Source organism: Mastomys coucha, unplaced genomic scaffold, assembly GCF_008632895.1.
Source record: "Mastomys coucha isolate ucsf_1 unplaced genomic scaffold, UCSF_Mcou_1 pScaffold22, whole genome shotgun sequence".
NCBI classification, from domain to species: Eukaryota; Metazoa; Chordata; class Mammalia; order Rodentia; family Muridae; genus Mastomys; species Mastomys coucha.
The window spans coordinates 97,495,386-97,514,149 of record NW_022196905.1 but is presented as its reverse complement, the minus strand read 5'-3'; the positions used below and the strand labels follow the sequence as shown (position 1 = coordinate 97,514,149).

Sequence of the window (18,764 nt, the reverse complement as noted above, 5' to 3'; positions counted from 1 at the left end):
AAGAAAATATCTAATTAAAAATTAAAAAAAAATATCTAATTAAAAAAAAAAAGAATCCAGTACTGACAGTGCCGCAGAAGCTGGAGGTCTCAAAACAGAGCAATGACTCATTGCAATGAACATTTGCAAAAAGTTGTTCTACGTGACAGACTGTGATGCTCTATAACTTAAAGAAAGAGATTTGGCATTTTATACATTTGAATGTACATTTGCATGTAGCATAAACCAGGGACTAGACCTTTATATTATGAAATGTAGATCCATATGAGAAAGAAGCCTTTGCTAAGAATTAGGGTCCAGAAGGGAAAAGGCTGTTCAGTTTGCTGAATCCATGGGTAATAATAGTAGTCAGGCCAGTTAGTGTATTAGTCAGGGTTCTCTAGAGTCACAGAACTTATGGAATGTTCCTATATAGTAAGGGAATTTATTGTAATGACTTATAGTCTGCAGTCCAGCTACCTCAACGATGGGCAGCTGTGAATGGGAAGTCTAAGAATCTAGTAGTTGCTCAGTCCCACGAGGGTAGGTGTTTCAGCTGGTCTTCTGTAGAAGTAGGTTCCAACAGATGTGCTGGTAAGTAAGTGCAAGCAGGTGAAGAGTGAATCCTCCCTCCTGCACTGTCCTTATGTAGGCCTCCAGCAGAAGGTGTGGCTCAGATTAAAGGTGTGTACCATCTTGCCTGGATCTAAAACTTGCTTTGTCCCAGGCTGACCTTGAACTCAGAGATCTGTTTGCCTCAATCTCCTGGGATTAAAGGCATGTACTAGCTTGCCTGGGCCTAAGCTTTTCATGGCCGCTCTACCTCAAGATCTCCATGTCAAGGTCTAGGTCAGAAGCCTGTGTCTTCCAGCCTCAAGATGTAGATTGCAGGTGTGCCCTCCATTTCTGGATTGTAGTTCATTCTAGATGTAGTCATTGACAACCAGGAAGAGCCATCACAGTTAGAGATGCTCTTCTAATATGTAAAGGAATTACATTGTAGCAATAGTTTTAGTCTCAAAATTTTGTGAGCTGAGGATGTAGGTCAGCCAGCAGAATGCTTGCCTAGAAAGCACAAAGCCTGGAGTTTAGTTCCTAGCCCTCCACCACTGGGTGTGAAGGTGGATGCAGTAATCACAGTTCCTAGCCCTCCATCACTGGGTGTGAGGGTGGATGCAGTAATCACAGTTCCTAGCCCCCCATCACTGGGTGTGAGGGTGGATGCAGTAATCACAGTTCCTAGCCCCCCATCACTGGGTGTGAGGGTGGATGCAGTAATCACAGCACTTGAGACACAGATTCAGGTGGACCAGGAGAAGTTTGGGGTCACCCCTGGCTACAAAGCAACTTTGAGGGAAGTCTAGGTTACATAAGACTGTCTCAAAGAGAAACAAAATCAATACATAACACATGTGAAAAATCAACATATAATACATTTAGGAATTCAACATGCTATTTAGCAGAAAAATCAGTTAAATTGTTTTCTTCTGTTTCTTGTTTTTCTCCACTTCCATCACAAAGCTGACAAATATGAAAAGCTTTTTGAGAGACAATTTCAAATCATAGGAGAACTGGCCAATACGTATGCCCAGTCCTCCTTATACAATGAAACAAGAAGCAAACTGGATCAACTCTTGGGGCAACAGAAGCTGGAGAGCAGCTCAGCCTTGGAGACTACATGTATCACCCCTTTCTGGCATCAACTTGGGTGGATTATCTGTCGATCATTCAAAAATTTGCAGGGTTTTCAATCGGTCACTGTGATTCAGGTAATCTGATGAATTATTTCAAATGTACTGTGAAAAGCTCAAGTGTGAACAATATGTGTCAGTGTTCGTGACTTCCGGGTCACACTTGCCTTCTGCTACTGTCCATGTGTTTGTCTTTTCTCTGTACTTGCCATGTAAAAATGTTCACTACAGCAAGTAGAACATGTTTAACTTCGTACTTACAGAAAACCTTTTTAGTGGTTGCTTTTTACTTAGAGGAACTATAATGACTAATCCAAGTAGGAACTTTAATTCAGCAGTTGCCTAAAGGAATGAGAGGCATGCTTGGGAGTTCCTCTCAGTTTTCTTTTTATGCTTGGTCTTTTTTTATTGGATATTTTATTTATTTACATTTCAAATGTTATCCCCTTTCCTGATTTCCCCCCAAGCTGTATTCTTCAATTCCTTCACCAACACATCCTTAAGTCCAAGTACAGGCATGAGTAAAGTGTGTACAAAGGCATTTTTGAGAAGCAACACTCCATGTCGGTAGATGGATGGTAACTCCACAAACAGATAAAATTCGTAACATGTCAGGTGAAAAAATGGACTTTGGAGAAAGTTTAAGTGGAGAAGGGATGGAGATGGCTGGGAAAGGGTGGGGAAGAAGGAATGATCTGCTGCTGAAATCAGGCTGTGAGGAGACAATGCCATTGAACATCTCTGAGGGGAGCCTGCACATCTACTGCCTGAGCCATGAGCCCGTTGTAGAGTGCTGTCTTCTTATTTAAAGGCTGGTGTTTGAAAGCAGTAGCTACTCAAAGAGAACAACAGTTCATACACAGTGCAACCAGACTTAACCAGGTTCTCTACTTTCCTTTAAACTGTCTGTGTAACAACGGCCATCCTGCCTTACATTTTCTGTTATTTTAACATGAATGTCCCAGAAATGTAGTTCTCCCAGTTTATTTTGGCCAAAACATATTTATGTATGTTTTTATTTGATGATGGTGTTGATTCTGCTGTGCTATGCACAGCAGGTCTCAGGGTCTTAGCCACTAGAGGGGAAGTGCTCTGGTATGGATCTGCCTCCACTCCTGTGCAGTCTTTATAGTCAGCTTCCCTGGTTATATTGTGGGTTGTTCATTTATTATCAGATATTTAGTTTCTGCTGAATACAGAGAGATGGCCGGTTGTTGTCTGCGGTGAAACCCTGCCTAGTTCTTAACACATGCACCTGATCTTATACTTGAAGTTTGCTGCCTGCTCTGTGTGTATGTGAGTATTGTTATCAGTTGAATTATACTGTTAGTAGGTTCAAACACATTGGTCTTTATACTTGGACGTTTGTGTCGTAAGAGGGGTATTTTTATGGTGTATCTCATTGGGAGAAAAAAGGATCTGCTATGATTTGAAAACAAGTGACATTCATCAAATTTTGTCATTCATTGTTGAACAGTGAGGCAATGGAATGATGTAAGAAGAGTGTATGTGTCTGAGTGTGAGTGTATATGTGAGTGTGAGAGTGTGTGTGTGAGTGTGTTGGTGTGAGAGATTCTGTATGTGCATGTGTATGAGTGAGTGTGCTATGTAAGTGTGAGAGTATGTGTGAGTGTGTGAGAGTGTGTGAATATGAGTATGAGGGTGTGTCTGTGTGAGAGTGTTTTGGGTGGGTGTAAGTGTGAATATGAGTATATATGTGAGTGTGAGAGTGTGTGTGAGTATGTGAGAGTAAGAGTTTGTGTTAGTATGAGTGTGAGTGTATATTAGCGAGTGTGGTATGTGAGTGAGTGTGAGTGTGTGATTGTGAGAATGTTAGTGTGAATGTGAGTGTGAGGGTGTGTGTATGAGTGTGTGTGAGTGTTGGTGTGAGACATTGTGTGTGTATATGTGTGTATGAGTGAATGTGTGAGTGTGTATGTAAGTGTAAGTGTAAGAGTATGTGTGAGTGTGTGTGAATGTGTGATTGTGAGAATATGAATGTGAGTGTGAGGGTGTGTGTGAGAGTGCGCATGAGTGAGTGTGAGTGTGTGAGTGTGTATGTGAGTATGAGAGTATGGGTGAGTGTGTGTGTAAGTGTGTGTGAGAATGAGTGTATGAGTGTCTGTGTATGTGAGTGTGAGTGAATGTGTGAGTGTGAATGTGTGTGTGCGCACATGCTATTAACGGTAGGAATTGAGGACTAAAACTTTAAATTTGTATTTATTCATTTTTTTATGAATGGGGGTTTTGTCTGCATGTATAACTGTGCACCATTTGCTTGCCAATGGAGGACAGAAGAAGACAACAGATCTTCTAGAACTGGAAATTTCAGGTGGTTGTGATAGGTTTTGGGTGCTGAGAACTGAACCCTACTCCTCTGCAGGAGCAGCAAAGGTTCTTAAGTGCTGGACCATATCTCTAAGCCCTGGGACTTGGGTTTTAATTTAAGTTATCATGTTATATGAAAAACTATTTTCCCTTAGATTTTAAGTTCCTGTTTTTTTTTTTTAAAAAAACTACCAGATCAACAATAGAGTAAATATCTCAAATGAGTCATAGCCTCATGTCACCTTACTCCTTAGCTAAGTGAAGCCAACTTTAATGCCATTTAACTCTAAGACCAAAAGATGTGCAGCCTCCTTGTGAGCTGTCTGCACAGAGTAGATGGGGAGCTGAGAGTCAGGAGGAGTTGGGCGAGACCTGTTGAGCACAGGACCCTCTGCTGAGATGATGGAGCAGCACTGACAGAGATGATGGACAACGGGAACACTGGGTGCTACAGAGCTAGCTATGTGAATACATGCTGGCAGCAGTAATGCTCTCTGTTGCTCACGCTCAGACTTCCCAGAGGTCGCAGAGGTGAGGACAAGCTCATGCCCTCTCAGCACGCAAACCCACTGTTAGGAACTGTCCTGAGTGGGTTTTATTCATTGTTTGACCTTCACTGGCCATTTCTCCTGGGGCACAGGGAGAAGCCTTAGCTTTGTCGGGGTCTGTACTGTTAGGGCCTCAGATTGCAGGGCTCTCAGATTTTAATTTAACATACTAGCAGTCTATAAACATGTGTGTCTTATATTCTACCAGGATTCTGATCAAAATATGGTGTTCATCTCATTGTGGAGATATGATTAGGAAACCGCATATCTTAGAATAATGGACAAAAAAGGAACACTTTTTTACTCCTAATGGAAATTTTCCTTTTTTCTCATTTTCTGTTCGATAGGCCATGATCACAGTCATACTGGCTGCAGTTGTAGGCACTGCTTTCCGTGTCCTAAAAAATGATTGTATTGAAGTCCAGACGAGGTAAGCAAACTTGGGTCCTGATTTTGAGACAATGATGTCATTTTGTTCAACCTTATATAAACCCATTGAGACTTGGAATTTGTGACGAGTAAGCATTTATTATGTGGTTGAGTACTTTGAAAGCTGAGAAGAAGAGCTCATTTTTCACATGTATATGTGTAGATAGTATACATACCACACAGTTCAGATTTTAAAATTCTCATCTTCTATATTGCATCCCTACCATATCTCTCCTCTCTCCCCTCCCCCTCCCCAGTTTCTCTCCCTACCTCCCCTCTCTCCCAGGTTTGCCCCCATCTCTTCTAAGAAAAGAGCAGGCCTCCCAGTGACACCAACCAAACGTGGAATAAAAAGCTTCAAGAAGGCTATACAGATACCCTCATATCAAGGCTAGATAAGGCAACCCCAGAAGGAGGAAATGTTTTTTAACAGGTTTTGGTGTATGTGATTCTAACCACATTCTAAAAGTAGGGCAATTTTTCACCTTCCCACGTGGAGTCCCATAGCTCAGGGAGGAGCCATCCCAGCCACCATATGAATTACTCCTAATTCCTGGTATCCACTAATCTACTCCCTGCCTTTGAATATGACTAATGTTGGACCCTGAATTAGAGTCATACATTATTTGTGGCTTGTTGTTTGTTTGAATAGGTTCTTGTTTGTTCTGGCTGACTTGATTCTATTAGTGTAATGTCTTCAGGGCTCATCAAAAGGGTGGCTGTGTGGATTTCTTGGGCTCTGTAAAGCAGAATACTTGTCCATTGTGTGCACATGCTGTGGCTTCTCACTCCTCTGAGCCTGGAGATGTGGTTTGCTCTCACCTTTGCCGCTGAGTGTGCAGTGCATGTGTTTGAGCCCTGGAATTGTGTCCTGAAGATAGAGGGCTAGAGTTGACATACCATAAGGCCATTGTGTTATCTGAGGAACTGCTATCCTGTCTCCAAGTAGACTGAACTATTTTATATTCTTACCAGCAGAACACATGGGCTCAAGTATTTCCACATTCTCACCCAAACATATTCTTTCTTGCTTTAAAAAAAAATCTTAGAAGAAAATAAACCAGTATCCATTGGATGTTTTATGAATTCTTTGTAGACCAACTTTTCCCATTTTAAATCGGAATATTTTCTTTTCATTCCCAAATTATTCATGTATTATTTACGTCATGTGTGTATGTGTGTGGGCATGTATGTCCTACAACCTGCATGTGGAGGACAGAGGACAACTTGCCAGAACTGACCCTCCACCACATAGGTTTCAGGGGTTGCTTGCAGGGCATCAAGCTTGGCATAGCCATCTTACCTGCCAAGCCTCTCATTGGCCTGGGACTCATCCTTGCTACTGAGTTACACTTAACTTTGTTTCTAAAATGTGAGCCCCTCACCAGGTACATGATGCAAATACGTTTTCTCCCCTTCTGTATGTTGACTGTTTATACTGTTGATAATGCCCTTGGGGCATGAAAGGTTTTAGCTTACCTATTTATTTTGTATTTGTTGCTTTGGCGTCAATGCCCTTGAATATATTTGGTTTGTTTGAATCTGAGTGTTGGGTAGCAGGATGTGATTCAGTTATTCTGACTCCTCATATAGAAGCCACTTGCGGTCATTGTCTAGTTCTTTATAGATGTTCTTTCATGTTAAACTCTAGCATGTTGCAAACAGGTTTTCTCAGCTGCGTCACCACTGTCAGAATTCTCACTGAAATGTATGTGTGACAAGCGCTTTGCTCAGAACTGCGCTCCCTGCTACACCTCCACAGAGCAGGGCGCCTCACAATGCCCAGAGAGTTTTGACAACTAAAGAAACTTCAGGAAGCTTCCTTGTGTGTATGTGAAATATGTGAGTGTGTTAGTGTGTGCATGTATATGTATGATGGAAAGTGTGTCTGTGTGAGCATGTGTATGTGAGCTGTATGTCAGTGTGTGAGTGTTTATAGATGTGTGGGAATGTGAGTGTGTGTATGTGAATATATAAATGCGTGAGAAAGACGTGTGTTAGTGTGCATGAGTGTGTTTGGGTGTAATTGTATGGTGTTGTATACTTTATACACACTCTTGTGTGGGCTTCATCCATATTTATGTAGGTGTGTACACATGTACATGTGGGTCAACATGCAAGGTCTTCATGTGGAGGCTGGAGGTTGAGGCTAGGTTTTCCTTGATGACTCTCAATTGTCTCTTTCAAGATAGGTTTCTCTTTCAACCTAGAGCTCAATGATTGGCTGAGCTGGCTAGTCAACGAGCTCTAAGATCCACTGCTGCATCCTTCATCTCTGTAGTACAGGTATGAAGTGTGTGCCTGGCTTTTACATGGGTTCTAGCTCTGAACTCAGCTCCTCATGGTTGTATGGCTGTCACTTGGCTGAACAGGTCGCCTGCCCAGCCCCACAAATGTGTTTGAAAGAAGAATAAAAGCAGCTCTTCAGTGAGTTTCCTCCTTTGTGGATCGGCCATCAGTCTGCACAGAGAGAAATTGTTCCAGCTGTTTCCAGGCATCTTCTCTGAAGTCTGAACACGTTCCTATCCTGCTAGGACTTGGCTTGTGCTTGTGTAGAGGGCACGTCTCAATTCAGCACAGCTTAGGTCACAGGACAGAAGGTGTAGACACTGTCACAGGAAGCATTCAGAAAGAAACCCTGAAAAACCCAAAATGGAAATGTTCTTGGCAAATGCAGACATAAAGAAGAGCTTTATTAGTTGTTTCTACATTGGCTTTTAGAATTTGTGAAGTACTCTTAATCTGTATTTTTACTTCCTCTCTTACAGTGTTTTAGAAGAAGTTGAGCTGTGTGAAAATAGCCTTGTGTGTGGTTTATTGGTTGCTTCCTGAGCAGTATTTGTGCCCTTTGGTTGGTGGACTTGTCACTTGTCTCCTTGGCATAAGCTAGAGTCCTGTGGGAGAATGAACCCCAATTGAGAAAATGCCTCTGTCAGATTGGCTGTAGGCAAGTCTGTGGGGCATTCTCTTGATTAATGATTGGTGTGGTTGAGGCTAGCTTACGGGGAACAGTGCTATCCCTAGGCTGGCGGTTCTGAGTTATATGAGAAAGTAGGCTGAGCAAGCCACGAGGATGCTGAGCAAGGTAGTAGGAGCATTCCTCCGTGGCCTCAGCTTCCATTCCTGCTCCCAAGCTCCTGCCTTGAATTCCTGCTTTGACTTCCCTCAGGGATGGACCATTGCTTGGGATATGTAAGGCACATAAACCCCATTCTACCAAGGCTGCTTTTGGCTACAGTGTTTACCCCAGCAACCAAAACCTAAGCAGGACAGTTAGAAACACCTCCTCAATATCAGCTATTAAATTATCTTCAGGGTCAATATTAGTATTTAAACCATCAGTAATGGTCAGGAGGCCAGAAGTCACTTCTCATGTTTGGATCGGCGTTGCCTTTGCACTTTGTCCAAGCAGTGTAAGTGGGAACTGGATTTCAGTTTTGTGGCGTATGAGCTCCTTCGGGTCAGTCGCCATATAGGGTTAGGATGGGGACAGAATAGGAAGGGACCAGCATCAAAAGAAATAATTAGAGCCAGAAGTAGTTCATCCTGTCCATACTAACAAACATATATAAAATGACTTTCCAAAATGCATCTGTAGTCTGATGTTTATTGGAGCATTACATATAGTAACCAAGTTAAGGAATTTAAGTGTCTGCCAACATTGAGCTGGCAAAGAGTTGTAAGGTACTTATCTTGAAAATGGGAATTTCAACAATAAAGGATAGAATTGAAGATTTATAAAACATCATGCAAAGTAAAATAATCTAAGGACAGAGAGATTAAACACATGTTTCACTTACTTGTGGATTGTAAAGCAGATCACCCCCAGGCAGCATGGCTGACAATGGCACCTGCCAGAGGTGGTGTGTGTCAAAGAGACACATGTGGGCTAAGAGCATATGATCCATTAAACTGGAGAAGTAACATTTTCTTCCACTGAAATAAGTTGTATGGTACATTCAATCCAGCAAATACAATACGCTTCAACACTTCTGAGCATATATTTCAAATGAGGTACCCTAAAAATGTTGTAGATATGGGTATCACTTTATTTAGTCTGATTAAATTATTTCACAGAAGTTTTCATGAGTTATATTTCTTTTTTTTTTTTTTTTTTTTTTTTTTGGTTTTTCAAGACAGGGTTTCTCTCTGTAGCCCCGGCTGTCCTGGTACTCACTCTGTAGACCAGGCTGGCCTCGAACTCGGAAATCCGCCTGCCTCCGCCTCCCAAGTGCTAGGATTAAAGGCGTGCGCCACCACCGCCCGGCTATGAGTTATATTTCTTTTGTACCTTATACACTTAACTATAATTTGTTAATCTGTAGCTAACATATTTTTAAAAATCAGCTCAGTAAGTAGACGTGGCATATAGTGAACTGTAGCCAGGGCCACAAAGTTTCCTTTCTAAATTGTCAATAAAAACGAACACACAGATGGGAACTGGAGGACAATTTATTGGAGGGGGTTGGAGAATGAGAATGTCTGGGAAGAGTGGAGAGAGAGTTGTGCATTTAGTAGAGTAGAGACCAAGCAGATGAGCCTTGGAAAGCAGCGCTGGCTTCTCAGGAGAGGAGGAGGAGCCCAGGCCTGCTGTTCTGTCCTGTTTGGGTCCTCTGCTTTCATTTGATTCTTTGAAGCAGGACCAAAGTTGTAACCTGACAGGCCCAGAATTGTCCTGTAGCCCAGGCTAGCCTCAGTCTGCAGCAGTCTTCTTGCCTCTGCCTCCCAAATTCTGGGTGACCTGGAGGCCAGGCTTCCTGCTCTTCCCAGAGTCTCAATCCCATTCTTTTTTTTTCAACATTCTTTACATAGGAGGAAACTTGTCTCCAGTAAGATCTCCTCATCTGATCTGAATAGCTGTCCACTGTGTACCTACATAAGGAGAGTCACTGACCCCTGCCTGTCATATGTGCTAGGATGTTAGGGACCCCAATCATGCCATTTGTCTTAGAGGAACCTGACCAGGACACATGACTGCAGGGCTTTTATCGCCTTCTTCCTGCTTACTACCTTGTATTGCATGAACACAAATTACTTCTTCATATATATGCATGCCTGAATCCTTTTTTTCCCCACTCTTTGGAGACTTTGAAACTCTGGAGGATGACGGTTGTCCTATCTTAGGAATAGTCATCTTTAAGGGGACTCTGTGGCGATGTCTGTGCTAAGTGGGGTAGGGTGAGGGGTGAGTGGTGAGGGGTAGGGGTGAGTGGGGATTCCCTCCACTGCTTCATGTTTTTATTCTTACTCATCTGTGACAGTAAAGTGATCAACTGAATGTGAAAACCCCCTGGAGTTTTATTTAGCTTTGTTTATCTCTATATTAGGAAAGATACTTACCAATTTTGTTAGTTAAACTGAAGTAGTTGGTTGGGTTGCCATGGCTAACTACTGCAGGCTCAGTGGATTTAAAACTAAATGTGTCTCCACACTGCAGTGTCAGAGTCTAAGTGGAGGGTTCTGTCCTGTGCGCTTCCTTTCTGGTCACCTTCTCTCAAGGAATGACATTCTCTCACGACAGAGGCTACATTGTTGAGTCTTCCCTTAATGAGGACCGAGACCACACTGTAAGGCTCTACTCTCATCATTTTGTCTAAAGCTAATTAACTCCCAAAAGACACACTCTAAGGCCATTATATTAGGGACCATTAGCAAATTGTTGAATTTTTAAAGGACACACATCAGTCCATAGATAACTGCTGTAGAGACAGAGAGGCTGAATACCTCATGGGACTCACACTGAGTATTTATTTTTTATATATGTTTGCCTGCATATATCTCTGTGTACCATGTGTGTGTCTTGGTGCCTGTGATGATCAGCTGAAGGCATCAGATCCTGTCTTAGCAAAGGTTATTGTTACTGCATCGAAATGCCATGACCTAAAGCCAAGTTGCCGAGGAAAAGGTTTGATCACCTTTTCTTTCCACATTGTGGTCCATCACTGAAGTAAGTCAAGAGAATCTTTCACACAGGGCAGAAACCTAGAAGCAGGAGCTGATGCAGAGATCATGGAAGGTGCTGCTTACTGGCTTGTTCTTACTGGCTTGCTCAGCCTGCTTTCCTATAGAACCCAGGACCACAGCCCAGGAAGGCACCAAACATAATGGACTGGGTTCTCCTATATCAATCACTAATTAGGAAAATGCTCTACAGGCTTGCCTATAACTGTAACTTTTGAAAGCATTTTTCTTAAGTGAAGTTCTCTCCTCTCAGAGAATTCTAGCTTGTGTCAAATTGACATGCAACTAGCTGGCACAGGATCCCCTGCAACTCTAATGACAGATGTACCATGTGGGTGCTGACAGCCAAACCTGAGTCTTTTGTAAGCATTCTTTACTGTGAGGTCTAGACCTGCTATCTATCATCTATCTATCTATCTATCTATCTATCTATCTATCTATCTATCTATCTATCTATCTATCATCTATCCATCTATCTATCTATCATCTATCTCAGTCATCTATCTATCTATCCATCTATCTATCATCTATCTCAGTCATCTATCATCTATCTGTCTATCTACCTATCTGTCATCTATCTATTGACATCAATCATCTGTCTGTCTGTTTGTGTAAAAGAAATGTCTGTGCAATGTTATTAAATCAATACAGCAAGCTATGTTGGCAGGAAACTGTCCTAATATTGAATTTTCTGTTTGCTTTTCTTCCATTCTCTCCCAACAGAGCTGGCCTGCTTTACCTGCTCACGGGCTTCCAGTGTATCACAAGTGTGTCTGCAGGGGAACTCTTTGTGATTGACAGGGTTCGCTTTCTGTGAGTACTTCCTGCCACACCAGGCATCAGCAGCTGGCGATTAAAGTCATCACATTCATAGTTGGACGTACAGCTTTATCTCATGAGTTACCAGTATTTTTCCTTGTTTGTTTTAGTTGGAAAATTAACAATTATGAAATTTTGTGTTTATCGCATGGTATTTTTGAAGTAAGTATAGAAATTACCAATATTAACTGAAGAATTGTGTGAGAATTCAAGAGCAGATTCATCTGCAGCTCAGTGGAAGTTTCAAAGTTGGGGTGTGGTCACTAGGTCTCAGTGTTTGTAGACAAAGCAGCAGTAGGGGGATGAAAGACATAGTTCATTCAGGAACCCCTAAAATGATGTCAGGGCTTTGATAGAGCGCAAGTGTAGTGGGTTTCGTAGCAAACTGGAGTCAGAAAGGTAAAGCAGCACAAGAATGAGGTTGTGCAGCTCCCTTGGATGAAGGGCTGGAGAGAGCCACAGAGACGCTCTATACTCAACAGCTATCTGACGTACTCTTGTACTTTTCAAACATGGAAGATTTCCCTAGTGGCCTATGCTTAGGTTTCATGGTTTCAAAGCTGGGCAAGATTTGCCTCTAAGTGCACGTCAAGGAAAGACTCATTAGAGAGTAGCCCAGGGCACAGCTCAGATGCTAGCAAGCATGAAACCCAGGGGTAGATTCACAGCATCACATGAACTTCAGCAGGGAGATATTCTTGTAATTCCAGCACTTGTGGATGGTGCAGGGGGATGGTCATTTAGCTACATATGTAGTTTGAGTGCAGCCTGCACTAGTGGTCCTTTCTCAAAAATCAAATCAAATCAAATCAGAGATGCAATGAAGACACTGGCAGGGGAAGAGCTTGGAGTTTAGAATGGCTTAGGGATAGGGGCCAGGAAGAGGAAGGACTAGGTGTGGCAGCTGGTGAGGATTTGTGGTTGTAAAGTGAGATTATTGAAGGAAGAAGTCTTTCCTAAAATGATAGATGCAGAAGATAATGATATAGTGGCTGCCGGGTGACCTCAGAGGGCCAGTGTCACCTTCTTCATATGAAGGGGATAAGAAGAGTCTCCATGACTACTGTCTGCAGTGAGGTACTGAGAGCTAAAGTACCTTAGGGAGCTAGCCTCAGAGGAACAGTCTCTGAGGAGAGTGGGAACATTGGACTGTTTCCCTTCAGGGGATGTTCTGTGGCCTAGTGGACCAAACAGGATTTCTCTGATGAGAGTCCCAGTGATTCCCAGTGTATGGGAATCATCCTGGAGAACAGGGACTCTGTCCTCATAAGCTCCGTGTAGTATCAGAAGTCAGGGGAGCCAGCATCTCATCTGTGCTTGCTGACTAACCTGAAGATGTCTAATGAGAACTTTGTCTCTGTAGACATGAGCATACCAGTGGATACTACAGAGTGTCATCCTATTTCTTTGGGAAACTGCTGGCTGAGCTAATACCCAGGAGGCTGTTGCCAAGTATTATATTTACTCTTATAACATACCTCATAGCAGGTAAGCAACAAAGCCGGAGAATGCGGCTTTAGTCTTGGGGGGAGCATGTTTTGGTTTGTACAACTGTGACAAGCCTTAAAGTAAAAAAATCGTGTCTCCACTGTGTGCGGTCTACGACAAGTGCTTGATGTGAGTACAGTCTCCAAGACTCCTTAACAAAAGAATGCCAAAAGCTGTTTCTGAAGCTGTATTCTTACTGAGAGATTTTGTACATTATGATGAATGTGGGAATGGTTCTCCAGTGTGAGGCAGAGTTGGTGGAGCAAGAACATTTAGTATTAAAAGCTCTCCATATGTATTTTAAAAGATTGCTTTTTCTTTTATTTGTGTGTTTGCCTTCATCTCTTCCGTGTGTGTGTGTGTGTGTGTGTGTGTGTGTGTGTGCGCGTGTGCGTGTGCGTGTGCATGTGTGTGTGTGCGTGTGTGTGTGTGTGGGGGGGTACTAACTGAACACAGTGCCTGGGAGGCCAGAAGAGGATGCCAGATCCCTAGAACTGGAGTTACAGGAGAATGTGAGCAACCATCTGGGTGCTGGCAAGTGAATCCAGGGCTTCTTCAAGAATAGCACATGCTCTGAATCACTGACACATGACTCTAGCCAAGCCATATATTTTTCTTTGTGTTTTTGTGTAAGTGTCTTTATGTAAGTAAAATGTTGAGAAGTGGATAGTATGGCATACATATGTATGTGTGTAAAAAGACTAAATGTATACAGTGTCTTACAGTACCAGCCTGCAAAGAGAGAGCACATTGAATTTGGGGTTTGTTGAAAGGAAATAATATAATTATTTAGTATATACGCATATTTTTTGTGTTTTATGGTTGGGCTTCATCCTAGACTCTCTAGAATTTCCAAATTTTTAACATACACATATATCATTCCAAAATGAATATGGATAATGCTTTGAATTCATTTAGTAGGAGACTTATCATCTGTAATCCGTCATTTAGGTCATGGGGTGGATTATGGGTAAATTTTCTTGTCCTGTAAGCCTGACAACCTAAATTTGATCCTCAGAATCTAAAATAGAAGAGAGAATCACTTTCACCATGAAACATGTACACCATGACACATTCACACCATGCCACATGCACACCATGCCACATGCACACCATGCCACATGCACACCATGATACATAAACATCATGACACATGCACACCATAACACATGAACATAATGGTACATGTACACCATGGCACATGCACACTATTACACATGAACAACCATACTCATGCATTATATATACAATAACGATATTGATAATAACTATATACATAATTAGACATGAAATTCAGCTCCCTCAGGTCCCAAGTTACTTTCCTGTGACTACTATATAAAGGTACTACTATGTATAACTCATGCATCAGCTCCATAAAGATTATGAATCTGCCCTCTGCCATAGATGTTGCATGATTTTCTAGAGGAAAATAAAGTTGGAGGCGCCCTCCTGCCCTCTAGCTACAAGGTTGTTTAAGTCATTGCCAGTAGACAGCTTACAAGAAGGAAAGTCAGGGAAGGAACTCAAGTGGGAACCTGGAGGCAGGAGCTGAAGCTGAGGCAGGAGCTGAAGCTGAGGCCATGGAATAATGTTTCCTACTAGCTGGATTGCTCCTAAAGACAAGAGCACACCATGACACATGCACACTATATTTTAAAATAGAATAAAAAACCCTGTATAACAACTCTCTGTAGTCACATGGAAGGAAATGATGAAACTAGAGACCCAGTGTAGTTTCTTATGGAAGCCAGGACCACCTGCCTGGGATGGCATCATCCACAGTTGTATAACTACCTCCTCCCAATCTAATAGAAGCATTTCCCCTCCTCTTCCCTTCTTTTCTCCTCTCCTCTCTTTCCTTTTTCTTTCAACATAGTGTTTCTCTGTATAAGGAGCCCTGACTGTCTGGACTCTCTTTGCAGATCAGTGCGGCCTTGAACTCACAGAGATCTACCTGCCTCTGTCTCTCAATTGCTTGGGCTAAAGGCCAGAAGCATTTCTTCATTGAGGCTTCCTCTTCCCATATGGCTCTCGCTCGTCCCAGATTGATAGAAACTAACCAGCACGGTCCTGACTTCAGTTTCCTTATTAATGCAGTTATAATAAACATGGGGCAAAGTGGACAGGACTGTCTTCTCTTGGTGATTCTCCTGTGAGGGAAGTCGTAGAATTTCGGCCAGTTGGGTTGCCTGTAACTCTCCATGTCGGGATCTCAATAAGCTGTTCTTAATTATGTATGAGGGAAAGCTATGTGATGGTTCATCAGTTAAGAGCAGTTGCTGCTATTCCAAGGTCCTCACATTTGGTTCCCAGAACACACATCATTGGTTAGCTTTCAACTGCTTGAAACTATGGTTGCAGAAGATCTGATGCTCTCTTTTGGCCTCCACAGGGAAACTGCACACATGTAGCATACTTTCACACAGACACACATAAATTCATATTTAAAAATAGAATAAAAAACCCTGTCTAAGAACTCTCTGTGGTCACATGGAAGAAATAATGAAATGGGAGATGCAGAGTGGTTGGGCAGCTTTAAAATGGTTACCGGTCCCTGTGATTATTAAAGTATTGTTTGAAAAATACACAATTCTCTTGACTTAGGTAGCTGACTAATTCACTTTTTTCTCTAAGGAGTAAAAACGAGTGTGAACTGCTTCTTCACTATGGTATGCACTGTCATGGTACTGGCCTACTCGGCCAGTTCCCTGCCATTGTCCATAGGAGCTGGGGAGAATGCAGTGGCTGTTCCAACACTGCTTGTGACCATCTACTTTGTGTTCATGCTGGTGAGTGTGTTTTTCTAAGAGAAAAAAACTTCCTCTGTTCCTCCTTGGACATGTAACCTGCTTGATAAGGACCTGAGGCCCTATGCTAACTCTTACTATGGTCTGTAGTAGAGAAGGAGCTGCCTTCTTCCTCTTTCGTGACTCTTGCTCCAATGTCAGTACTAGGATGTAGTTAACAGGGCATTTCAGGTGGGTTCTTAAAAGACATTTCTTGGAATCATATTAGAAACCATAATAAATTGGAATTCAGGAAAGAGCTGGGGTTTGCCGATTCCCTCACAAAGGGACCAGATTGCTGTCTTGCTTTCATGCTGTTGTGAGAGATTTGCTGCCGTTTTAGCCACAGCAGAGATGATTTGGTTTATTCACTAGTCTCTAAGGGGGAAGCAAAAGTCATGAGACTGTAAATGTTTATCTGGAGGACTCTATCTCAGGGCTGGCTCCCTTGTTTCCTGAAAAGCTTTAGAAATAGTAGGAGATTGTCCTTAGCACTAAGACAGTCTCCTGTGGTAGCATACTTCTGCCCATCTCTGTAAAGTTGGTTACTCAGTCTCAGTCTTACATGCCCATAAATTATATATTTAATGTATAGGAATCAATGGTCAAACAGACCAGATTCGACACTTTCCCACCAAGCAGATCAGGTAACAGAACTATCGAGTGTGCTGCTATTTACATCATTTCTTCTGGTGCAAGAGCGTCCTGTAGTTTGGCTTTGGGAGATGCATGGCTTTGAGAAAGTGCTCAGTTTTGTTTATATTTCCTATTTATGTGGTCATATACATATGGCCATCCAGTAAATCTTTAATAAATATATTTTAATTTAATTTTGAGTTATATAAATGCCTATAAGATGTTTTGATCAAGTCTACACCTGTTTTCTCCCTCCCAAATTGAATGAGAAATGTCCCTGAGCCTTAGGAGACAGTGAACTCACAATTGCTATGTGAGGTAGAGACGTGATGGGGAAAGTATGTCTCTGGGAGCAGTTTCTGAGTGGTTGTGGTCTTCCTCACTTGCTGTTTTATCCCTGCATTGTGCATTCATGTGAACATGTGAGCATTCTGCTGCCATACCCCACGTCCATGCCTTCTGCCTGCTGCCATACCCCACATCCATGCCTTCTGCCTGCTGTCATACCCCACGTCCATGCCTTCTGCCTGCTGCCATACCCCACATCCATGCCTTCTGCCTGCTGCCATACCCCACATCCATGCCTTCTGCCTGCTGCCATACCCCACGTCCATGACTTCTGCCTGCTGCCATACCCCCTCCGACAAGATGGACTCTTACACTCTGGAAAGTGAAGGCTGAACAAACTCTCTCTTCTACAATTGCCTTGGCCATGGTGCTATGTGAGCATCTGAAAATTAGCTGCTACATGTCCTGTTACACTCACTACTCCTCCCATCCCGCCTCATGTTTTGTTTTGCTTTGTATAAACCTACTGGGTCACCTTAGACTGTCTGCTTGTGCCTCTATATAGATAGGTTCATATCTTGGAGCAAAGGTTGGAGTCCAGATGCTTAAGGAAAACTGACACCACATTCCCAGCAGCCAGCAGCTGCCGATAGCTCCTCAGCCAAGGGTGAAGCTTCATGTCCACCTCTCGCTTCCATACTGGGATGTGTCTGGCTTGGTCTTGTTCATGTGTTTCACATGTTGTCACAACTGCTTTGCGTTCACATGTGACATTGCACAATTGTGACTGGACAGCACTGCTTCACTGTAGTTACCCACTGTTCTGGATTTTATAGTCTTTCTAACCTGTGTTTCATCATGAGCCTTGAGCCTTGAGGGGGGAGGCTAATACAGACTTCCTGTTCAGGGCTGGATCCTTTGCAGTCTCTTTTCTCTGCATGTTGTGGGTCTTTGCAGTCACCATCTACTGATGTGGGTTTTTTTAGTCACCATCTACTGATGTTGTGGGTCTCTGACAATCACCATCTACCTACTGATGTTTTAGATCTCTGTCTATCACCATCGCCTGAAAAATAAGCTTCTCTGAATTAATGTCTGAGGTGTACCAATCTGTGGGTGTAACAGTAACTCATTAGAAGTCAGTTCAATACCATATCCATCTAGAAGAATAACAGCAGAGTCTCCCCTGATACTTATGACCTCACTAGCCATGGCGTCACACAGGTTTTGTATCTTGTAGAGTAGGCCATAATACAATCAGACAATGAGAGCTTGGTTACTGCCATCGTAGTAGTCTGTCCAGTGTTCCCCATGTGTCTCCTTTTTGCCTAAGGGAAAGTGAAGCAGAAGAAAGGCAGGCAGGATTGGTCACTGCCCTTGAGCATACTTGCGATTTCACCACATGACTCCTGCAACCTCCTCCCCTAGACTTCCACACTTTTAGCTCAGTGCCCTTAGTTTATACCACCCAATCAAAATGTTAAGTCACCACACACAGGAGACAAAGAAAAAGCGATGAAACATTCTACCCATTAATTACTCCAGGACGTGGACTCCCAGTCCTCTGCCTAGCCTACTGGCCGCCCATCAACAAACGTCTATAAAGGAAACCTTGGCATTTCGGTTCTTAGAGCTAAAGCCTGTAACATGCTTGGGCTCTGATGTTGGGAGCACACCACCAGAAGTTTTTTGGTGTATTTCTCTCTTATGGGGTGCTGACAAATGCAGCTCAACTACTCAGGGTAAGGCAGACCAATATGTGCATGTCGTTAGCAAAGAATCCTTCACCATGTGTCCTTCACTTGCTTGCT

The 18,764-nt window shown here is 42.7% G+C and overlaps 1 protein-coding gene across 9 annotated transcripts in view; it reads left to right on the top strand.

Moving 5' to 3' along the window:
- LOC116068004 (ATP-binding cassette sub-family G member 3) overlaps window positions 1-18,764 on the top strand; it is a 49,589-nt gene that overhangs the window by 24,617 nt on the left and 6,208 nt on the right. For all 9 annotated transcript variants that reach the window (XM_031337065.1, XM_031337062.1, XM_031337059.1 and 6 more), the window contains 5 exons: window positions 1,501-1,748; window positions 4,894-4,976; window positions 11,660-11,749; window positions 13,119-13,243; window positions 15,878-16,032. In XM_031337065.1, the coding sequence (XP_031192925.1) occupies window positions 1,501-1,748; window positions 4,894-4,976; window positions 11,660-11,749; window positions 13,119-13,243; window positions 15,878-16,032 (701 nt within the window). The remainder of the gene's footprint in view (window positions 1-1,500; window positions 1,749-4,893; window positions 4,977-11,659; window positions 11,750-13,118; window positions 13,244-15,877; window positions 16,033-18,764) is intronic.